A 9,835-nucleotide genomic window follows, 5' to 3' on the forward strand; every position below is an offset into this window, starting at 1 on the left:
GCCATCTTGGCTCGCTAACTACGGCAACCAGACTCGAACAAATACCTTTATATGCCTGCGCTATAGTGGGCGTTCTTAAAATCGTGATACAACATGACAAAAATAAATATTTAACAGTAAGTAACTTTGAATCCTATAGATGAACATTTTATTTTTGACCTGGTTACATTTCCAGTGAGTCTGCAGTGCGTGTGTTTGCATTGACTGCTCTGATATTGGCCACACATTGTACTAAAGACAAAAATTAATCGTAGCCACTCTCACATAAACCGATGATGGAGTCTTTCCAATAAGACGCTCCATTTGTTGTGGGGGTGAAACGGTTAGAACTCTTGGGACGCGTGTCATTGCCTAAAAAACAAAAACCATGTTTGGTCGTGTGGTCAAAAACAATTTCATTTCAATAAAGTCCAATCGTTTTCCATGGCAGCACGATCCTTTTTGCATACCGACAACGATGTTTAATAATAATAATAATAATAATAATAATAATAACATGCGCCACCATGCGGTCAAACTCCGAAATCACATGAAGAGAAAGGATAATATGACTGCAATATTGCTCCAACACAAAATGTTTCTATTCGTAAAAGACAAGCTTGGGTACAAACCTGCTTGTATTCAATTAGAAAAACAAAAACAAAAGACCAAATCAAACGTGCACCTGTCCTGTACATTTCGCAATGTCGCTTTCTTTTTGAGTGCATGAACGTGTTTTGTTGCCGTAATTCGTGATCCAAGGTGACCGATCTCAAACGCTTAACATCAAATGCTTCATCTCTGATATGGCCTTACTGTATTTGAAAACCCCATCCAAAATGTTTTTTTTTTCATCCAAAAAGTATTGGCCAGTTTTTTTTCCCTCACAAAGCCGCCATTTGCCAGTTTTTTTTGTTGTTTTTTTTTTCGTGGAATATTGCCCCGCCCTCGAAATGTAAAATGCCGTCGTAGCAGCATTTTGAAACAAAGCCAGCAAAGTTGAAATTTTATTTGAGGCTTGGATGAGGACATGCAAACACAAACCGTCACTTTTTAATGAAAACATCAATGGCTCATTGAAAGATTAGCGCAAATCTTGGTATGCTAAATTGAAATACTTTTTGACATGAGATTGTTGCATTTCATGATATTAGCACAAAGACAAAACCTTTTTGCAAGCAAATGACTTTTGACCGGTTGAGTGAATTGGACATCATACGCATCTGATCTTCATTTGGTCCATTTGCTACACGTGATTTTTGAGGGAGGCACTTCCTTCCTTCCATGGGGAAGATGGACCCAAATGCCGTACAAATAAATATTTAGCTGCAAAAAAAAAGCAATTATTCTTTCTCGGGGTTGGTGAAACCTTCCATGGCAGTGAACAAAACATTTTGCTGCAATTTGTGGTCATTTCTGAATGGCTTGTTTGCTTCAAAGGGACGAGTGAAGTTGAACATGAATCAAACAAATGGATTGTTCCGTAAAATAAATGCCAAAGTTGTCCTCCCAAATGTACTGCTCCAAAAAAATCTAAGCGTTCCCTTCATTGTTTGGAGCAGCGTTGAAATGTCATCAAAATTCTCCCGCTCAATCAAACTTACCATGAAATTTAACCTGAAATGTTTTTTGCAAGCCGATCAACGGCAGAATTACAAACAATGTCACACAGTACAGTATTTGCATTATTATGATGATGTTATTTTTGCATCTTCCTTCTACACTAGCATGTTGTTACAACGCAATTTGTTTTAGCAGCATTGCTCATTCGGGCGGCTAAGATGAAAAATCACGTCAAGCTCAAAAAGAGTATCCGGCCCACTTGTGCAGAGTAAGCCCTAGTTGCTACGGAAACCGCCTGAACGTCATCATCATCATCATCATCATCATGAGTACGCACGTTTCCTCACAAGTCGTCTGTGTTGTTCTTTAGTGCAAAAGCAAGCGTGGAACGCCGAGTGGGCGGGACTCACTCGTCTTCACGCCCGTCGTCCTTTCCTTTCCTTTCACTTCACTTCAGTCTCGTCTTCGGCGGGAAAAAAGAAAAACAAAAGACAATGTTGATGCAGCTTAAGCATGACGGCAACATGGATGCTCATTTCTGTTAGCCAATCTATGGTCGGGTTAAGCATCAAGCTTGAGGGTCGATCAAATGACACCTTTCAATAATTTGAAGAATTTCTACTCCACTTGTTTGCGCGCGTGATGTGGCCTGGAAGGGGTTGTGGCCTAATGAGTGACATCATCAGATCCACTTTGCAGTTACGATGCACGCTCATGGCGGCATTTGCATTTTTAATTCAGTCAGGTGTCCACTTTTTAATTTTAGCTCGCAAAACAAAGACCCCCCAAAAAATGCAAATCGGTGAATTGACTGCAATGGTGTCACTGTGATGATGAGGATGATGATGATGATGAAGGAGCAGCATACCTTCTCCTCCTCTGCACATAGACGGCGATGAGCCAGTGCACGGCAAAGGGCCACGCGACGGCAAAGGCCAAAGTGCAGGGAGAAATGTCAAAAGGCCACCACGACGGTCTCTGCAACAAAAAAACAAACAAAAACGTCTTGAGCGCCACGCACCCACGACATCCGCAAGGTCACATCAAGGTCACGTGCACAAATACGAGTGCAGCTCTCAAGCACGACGTCACATTTCATTTTACACATGTGATTTGGCTTCGGGGAAATAAATGTATCCGAGTCAAAGTGTCAAGTTGACATGAGTAGAACACATCCAGCAACTTTTGACGTGGGGAGAGTAATGAGGTGGGATTTGCGTATCTTACCGGCAGGATGTTGTTATTAGCCAACGCGGACGGGTGAACAGGAGACATGGCCGCTGACCGGGCCTGCAAAAAAACCCCCACCAAAAATTACAAAAAAAAAAAAAAAAAAAAGTTCACCGTTCACTGGCAGAACTTTTTTTTTTTTTTCTGGCATTTGGATTGACAGATTTGCCTTCAAAAGCAAGCGGAGACAGCTTTTCTTGCAAACATGTCTGCTGCAATGTCAGCAAGATTTGGTTTGGCACTTCCCAATGTTGCAAAATGGAAACGTTGGCACAGGTGTGCAAGCGGTCCGACCTGCGTGGCGCCGAGGGCCTCCAGCGTGTGCAGTCTGTCCAGGACGCTCCGCATGTCCTCCTGCAGCTGAGCCAGCGCCGCCACGATCTGCTGGTTCAGGCTGCGGGCGGCCACGCCCGCCCCGCCGCGTCGCTCACCCCCGCCATGGCCGCCGCCGTCGTCGTCGTCTCCGCCGCTACCGTGCGCGGGCTTCGGCGTCCCGAGGCCGCGGCCGTGCGACCTGGAGCCTGAAGGCAACAAAACACACAAAACAATTGAGCTAGCGTCTTTCCAAACAAACAAACAAACAAACAAAAAAGCAAGTCTTTCCTGAAAAGGAAGGTCCAAATGAGTTTGACAAGAAAGACGGCTGATGAAAAAACTTGCATTTTTAAATGTGTTTTTTTGTTTTTTTTGACAATCACGCCATGCTTTTGCGGTTCCATTAAACAAACAAAAATTCAAGCAGCAGAGTGCAAACAGCCTGCATTCCACAGATGCATTTGAATGCCCTTTGACCTCTGGCGCCTCCCACGGAGGAGTTTGTCATTTCCACGTTGAGCCTGGACCGCTGCGTCATGCCGCCGCCGCCGCCGGCCTCGCCGTCCTCGCCGCCACGCCTGATGATGCCCTGCGCCGCTCCCTGGGCGTCGTGGCGCTCCTCCTCCTCCTCCTCCTCCTCCTCGTCTTCCTCCTCCTCATGCAGGTCTTCCAGAGAGCGAGTCTGCTCAGTGCTCTTTTCAGAAGAAGACGCAAGCAATATTGTCAAATAGGTCATATTGTGCATGTGCACAATTTCTTCTCCACAACGTTGCACATCTGTGACAAATTCTAGACATTTTTTTTTTTTTTTGAAAGTGCACGGGTGAATGAACTTTTAAGCCCAACTCATTCGTAGATGAGGCAAAACGTTGTTTTTTAATTGTACGTAAAAATGCGAGTTTATTCTCAAAATAAAAATGATGCAATTCATTTGGATTTTTTAAAATATATTCTTTCTCATAAATATATTTATTTATACTTACTACTTATTTCATCCAATTTCTAAAACATGACATTTTTTTCGTCAAGCATCCTTTATTTTTAAAATGTTATTTTAGGTAATGCTTAATTAAAAATACTTCATTTTATTATTATTGTTCACTTCCGGCAATTTGAATTATTTTAATTAATACAAATCCAACTATTAAAATAATGTAAAAAATAACAATATTAAATGTACATGAATACAAAATACATTTGAATTTAGGTTAGAAAAAAAAGTTTAAATTAACTCATTGACTGGCAGCCATTTTGAGTGAAGCAACCGCCTTCACTCCCAGCTGTTTTACTGAATATTTTGCAAGGCCCACACAATATTGTGTTCCATTACTATCAAAACATGGAACATACCAAAAGAAAGTCTCTTCTTTCATCAGGGGAAAAAAAAAAAAAAAAACGTATATTCTTATCAGTTTCCATTTTGCAACAATTAGCATTAGAAGTTCATCATTATTTGCAAATCTATTTTGAATTGTGAGTAATTGAGCTTTTTTTTCCCCAACATGGCCCTGGTTAATCTCTTATTCTCTGCTGACACCTGCTGGCAAATTTTGTCATTACCATCATTGCTTCAAGCATTCGCTTCAGTTCAGAAAACATTTCAAATAGATTATAATTTTATGGGAGCAAATGAGTTAATGAAGTAAATATTACTTGATAATGTAAATGTTGATGGTTGCGGAGAAAGTTGTTTTTCATCCATGCAAAGAAATGTTGTTTTGCGTGGACAAGGGTTGCTTGTTGTTGTTGTTGTTGTTGTTGTTCTTGCCTCGTCGTGCAACTGGTCCACCGAGTCACAATAGATTTCGCTGTCCGAGTCACTGGCCAGCTGGGCGGGTCCCGTCACATCTTCGCTGGCGTCTGAAGAGGAGGGGAGGGGGCAAAGGTCAACACAAAAAGGTCACGTTTCAAACCATTTTTATTTGCCACACTTTTTTGTTACTCCTTCAAAAGTCCTCAACATTGTGGGCCTGCAAAGCATTCAATTGAGGCAAAGAGTGCATCACCTGTTTTTTTTTTTTTTTTAAATGATTTGATCCCACCTCACTGGAGCAACGACGTGTATGAAGCTCGCAATACACGGAATAAAACAAAACAAATACATCCAATTGACAGCAGGCTAAAAATAGGAAAAAAAGGTGGATTGGGTACTCGGAAGTCAAGGTACTTGACTGTTTGTTTTTTAATAAGAGTAATGTATCTGTCGTCAAATGGCTAATAGCAAAGTAGCAATTGGTCTATTTAAAGGTTGCCGTTTAGTCAAATTGCAATTCCGGGTGGATAATAGCAACTGAGCGCTAAAGACTGAAAGCAGTTATGAATTGACATTGCCGCCCAATTTTGGCAAAATCTGAAGAATAGAAATATTGCCAACATTCATAATTTGCAACACTGAAAAAAGTACATGGAAAGGATGCTCCGCAACTTCCACTAACAAGTTGAGCTCCTCCCCAAACATGCAAAGTTTGTCTCTTAATCAAGGAAAAAACAAAAAAAACAAAGTCAATGTTGGACCCTCAAGTCCGACATTGGAATTTAGCCGAGAGGGATTTGCAGTAGGTCGAAGGTGTAACAGTCAATTGAATTAGGAAATGGTTTGCTTACCGTCACGGTGGCCGTTGAGCAGAGGCTGAGCGTCGGCTACGTCCTGAGGTGCCGGCGGGTGCTCGCCGTTTGTCAAATGGGCCACGCCGTTGGCCATCTTGCCATTTTCAGCCTTGCGCGATCTGGGCGACGATTTCTTCTTTGGCGGCGAGGCTGTGCAAAAAAGCCACAACAGAAAAACAAAACAATCAGCGGCAAACTCAAACGTTCCTCCGCTGGCTTGAACGCAATTACCTTTTCCGATCTGCTCGTCGTCTTCCTGTGAGTCTTCGTCGGACGTTTGCTTGCCGTCCGTCGTCTGGACCTCGGCGGTGCGAGTGTCGGGCGTGGCGTTCATTTCCATGTTCCGGACCACGCTCATGGCCACGCTCCGCGCCGCCGCCGAGCTCAGGCTGCTGCCGAAGCCTGCCCCGGCGCACAACAAAGTGGCCGCTATTTTGAAAGATCGACAGTGGAAGCTCTCAAGTGCACAACAGCTGATGGCGGACAATTTGCGGCAAGCATTCGTTCGCTCCATCTTCAGATGCTTTGAAAAATCAAAATGGACTTGAGATCACAATCTCGTTTGTTGCATTCACTTCAATCTTTGGATCCCAAATATTCCAATTAAATGTCAAATATTCCAATTAAATGTCTTCTTTTTTTTTCCATTTATGAATAAAATAAAAATGATCTTCCTTTCATTCATTAAATGTGTGTGTCTAATTTGGTTGTTTTTTTTGCCATACCTCCTAAGTCAGCGAACATGAGAAGCGGAAGAATATTCAGACAAGTTTGAGTAACGTGCATGTTGTCATGATGACTCTTTTGATTGTTTGACAGTGATACGAATCTGTAAGTCCATCATTGCAATTTTTTTACACTCAAATTTAGAAAATAGTAATGAGTCAACTTGTATATCTACACTGAGATTTCTATGATAATGTATTGAACTGAAACTTCAACACTGCATTTAACAAACAGGTTGCAATCTGTTTCATTTTTGAGCAGCATTCAAATAAAATATGAAGGCTTAATGTTCCATTAATAGAACATTCTTCCATGCTAAGCCTAATTAAGACTTTGTTGAATATTTCCATCAAAAATTGACATTTAAATATCTATTCAGCCGCAGATTGAATCGATACAAGAATTTTGCGCTGTAATATCGCGATGTATTGCCATATCGATTTTTTTTTTGAAATACCCTTTTTTGTGACAGTTAAAAATGTGTTGGGGGAAAAAAAACAAGACTTGATAGTTTCACTTGTTTTAAAATCATGCAAGGTTGACCCTTGCACGATTTTGTGGCACGAATTGGCACGACTCGAGTCGGTGCGCGAACTGGTTGTGAAGTGGGCGTAAACTAGTGATGGGACGAAATGGGCCGAGGCTCCGAAGCTTGTGTCGAGTAACGGGAGGGGCGTTTCCACCAAGCTTGTATCGAGGCGCGCGTCATTTCGGCAAAACGCAGGAATGACGACGTGTGAAGCCTCGCCGGGCGGCTGAATCGCTTTCACGCTTCGGGAGCGGTCCGACGTTTGGCGCGCATTGCAAACACAGTACAGAATGAACAATCCAGTAGTGTACTGGGAGACACATAAAAAAAATACCTCGCATTGTGGGTGAGCCAGAAGAATTTAAAGGATATAAACTGATAACCTTTCCTACTTCAACTATGTCGGTCGAAAATATTTTTAGCGGGGGCAGTGGTGTTTAATCTCAAGAGATTCCACTGTATGTATTTGCATGAAGCAACAAGAGCACAAAACAGCCGTGGCTACAAAGTCTGCAATGCTGCCTACCTAGTGGCTAACTGTGCCACAAAAACAAAAGAAAAAACAAAACAAAACCCGCTAGAGTTGCAGGTACTTGCCTTCCAGCTGCCTAGCAAACTGCGTCAAGCGGGCTGAGCGTGCATGTGACAGAAGACAAATTGTACACACAAAAAGGTACATCAAGACAAACACATGCAAAGATTACAATTCAGGAAAATGTTAGGCGGTAGTGGACTTTGGTTGGACAAAACGGGAACGGTTGAGTTATTTCTGAGTGATGTGTCATTTTCTTGTGTTGAATGTGTCAGTCGTGACAAACGGATGACAAACGGATGCTAATGACAAACGGCGGTTGAAGCGAATTTGACCCGGCGAAGCCAGACCTGCGCTGAGGTCCGATATCTGCGTGATCTTTTTCTTCTCCTCCACCAGTTCGTAGAAGGGTCCCAGGATGTGCAGGAGTTCCTCCACCTCGCTCGTCATCGGCATGCCCTCCAGAATCTGAGCACACAAATCCATCACTCGCTTCAACGAGTCACAACAGGACACTTGCAGCAAGAAAACGTACCAGCTTCATTTCCTCAACGTAGGCCGCCATTGCCTCCTCTTTCGTCATTTCCCCCAGAGAGTTCCACGCATTCCTTGATGAGTCAAAACACACACCAAAAACAAACAATCTAAGCATTCGCGACATCATTAGAATCTAATCTGACGAACGCGGATCGGACGTGTTTCTTTTCATTTGAGGTCAGGCTGTTCCCTCAGGTCACTGGGTCAGCAATTCCAAAAGGAATTGCTTGCATTTAGAGAAAGCGTGGCCAAGAGGCCCAGTGACATTTTCAACTGTTTTTGCAACTCCCTGGTTGGGGGCGGCCTGTGGCCAGCCAGGCCTCGAGTCCACAGGTCAACAAACGCCACAACGTGTACGTCGCACGCGTCTGCTGGCTGAGAGCGAGCAACGTGTTGTGCAATGTACACAAGACAAAATCGCCCCGAAGACCTGCTGTGTAAACATGCGCGTTTCAGCATAAAACACGTTTCAATTTTCGTTTCCGTATACTCAATGAAGCACCATTTGGCTTTCCCGACGGCGTCCCAGAATCCAGGACGGGCGATGTTGCACTTGCCCACAGTGGCTTGCTTGTAGTAACTGTAGAACTTGAGCATCATGTCGTTGGATGGCTGAAACGAACCTGGGAAAACGTTTTCAAAATGTCAACAATGTTAGAAAAACAAACACAGTTCAGGCAGATCAAAATTGCATTGGAAAAATAGAACCTTTTTTTTTTTTTTTTACAATTGTTTACTTTTAAACTTAGTGCTGTGATGTGTCTGATGGAGATTTCCTTGCACTCCCATCTCATGGGGGGAAAAAAAGGCGTTCAAAAACAATGATTATTTGATTGCTTCTGCTTTGGGTTTTTGTCATGTTTTCCATGTGGATCCATGAGAATAATTTGGATCCTCTCTGATTCGCACATATTGACAATGACAGCACAAAGGTGATTGTGGGACATATGTAAACATGGTAAAAGTGTGCTGTCGACTGTCTGTCATTGCGGTTTCTCCTGCGCGTCTTTGCCAAAGTCTGCGATCCAAAGTGGATTAGGCCTTTGAAAATCCAGCGCAGTGAAAAGCTGTGGCGTCATGTTGACACACAAGTCGAGCGGTTGAGCCCAACGACCCCCTCCCTCCTTCCACTTGTGTCACTGCTCGTGTCACTCACCATTCGGAGGCAAACTCTTGATGACTTTGACGGCGGCGTCGAACCTCTGCTGGGTCAAACGCGTCTGCTCGTCCGCACCGGGCGACTGGGCCACTTCCATCGTCACAAGCAGCTACAGTCCACAGACACACAGTGTTGGTTTAAGTCGTCCTGTTTTTCTGTCAACACTCAAAAGCCCCACTCGACACTTTGGCAAAGCTCCCGCTGCTACGAAGCAGTGAGGAGGCGACACACGACGACGAAATCTTCTGAGCAACGCCGTTCCTGATGAATACAAAGCACATATTCGAGGACCTAATGTCGCTTACCGTTAAAACCGCGACAGCTAATCTGAGTGCGAGAAGCCGAGCGCCCCGAGCCTTCGCCCAGACGCCATGAACAGTTGTGTGTCAAACAGGTATAGATGCAGCTTGGGAGTTGTAGTTTCTTCCGGTTCACTTTTGCCCTACGCCCCGCGTCATCTGAGAAACGTCGTCGGAAACCCTCGCGTTCGGTACAGGAAACGTCAGCGAGATAGAAGTATTTTTCATAAATAGCTGTTCGTGAAGGCAAAAATAATGTGGGTCGTTGCGGCTTTCGCGACCACTGCGTGGTAAAGACTACAATTCCCAGCACGCTGCATTGGGAGCCAGTAGCAAGTCAGGCGACAGGAGGGAGGGGC

At 43.7% G+C, this 9,835-nt stretch overlaps 1 protein-coding gene across 3 annotated transcripts; it reads right to left on the reverse strand.

The window, feature by feature from the left end:
* Positions 1–973: 973 nt before the first annotated feature.
* acbd5a (acyl-CoA binding domain containing 5a) lies at positions 974–9,765 on the reverse strand. Of its 3 annotated transcripts, XM_077508877.1 has the most exons (14): positions 9,483–9,762; positions 9,175–9,286; positions 8,521–8,641; positions 8,017–8,089; positions 7,832–7,949; positions 7,547–7,579; positions 5,926–6,096; positions 5,692–5,844; positions 4,856–4,947; positions 3,565–3,781; positions 3,067–3,293; positions 2,770–2,832; positions 2,411–2,520; positions 974–2,005 (listed from the first exon to the last, which is right to left on the reverse strand). In XM_077508877.1, the coding sequence occupies exons 2-14, from the start codon at positions 9,272–9,274 to the stop codon at positions 1,996–1,998; spliced, it is 1,488 nt and encodes a 495-aa protein (XP_077365003.1). In that variant the 5' UTR covers positions 9,275–9,286; positions 9,483–9,762; the 3' UTR covers positions 974–1,995. The 3 variants fall into 3 exon arrangements, with proteins under 3 accessions (XP_077365003.1, XP_077365004.1, XP_077365005.1); XM_077508878.1 differs by lacking the exon at positions 7,547–7,579 and having other exon boundaries at positions 5,926–6,123; positions 9,483–9,765; XM_077508879.1 differs by lacking the exon at positions 7,547–7,579 and having other exon boundaries at positions 9,483–9,755.
* Between the last annotated feature and the right edge of the window lie 70 nt (positions 9,766–9,835).

The sequence above is a fragment of the Festucalex cinctus genome, chromosome 20, assembly GCF_051991245.1.
Source record: "Festucalex cinctus isolate MCC-2025b chromosome 20, RoL_Fcin_1.0, whole genome shotgun sequence".
Taxonomy (NCBI): Eukaryota; Metazoa; Chordata; class Actinopteri; order Syngnathiformes; family Syngnathidae; genus Festucalex; species Festucalex cinctus.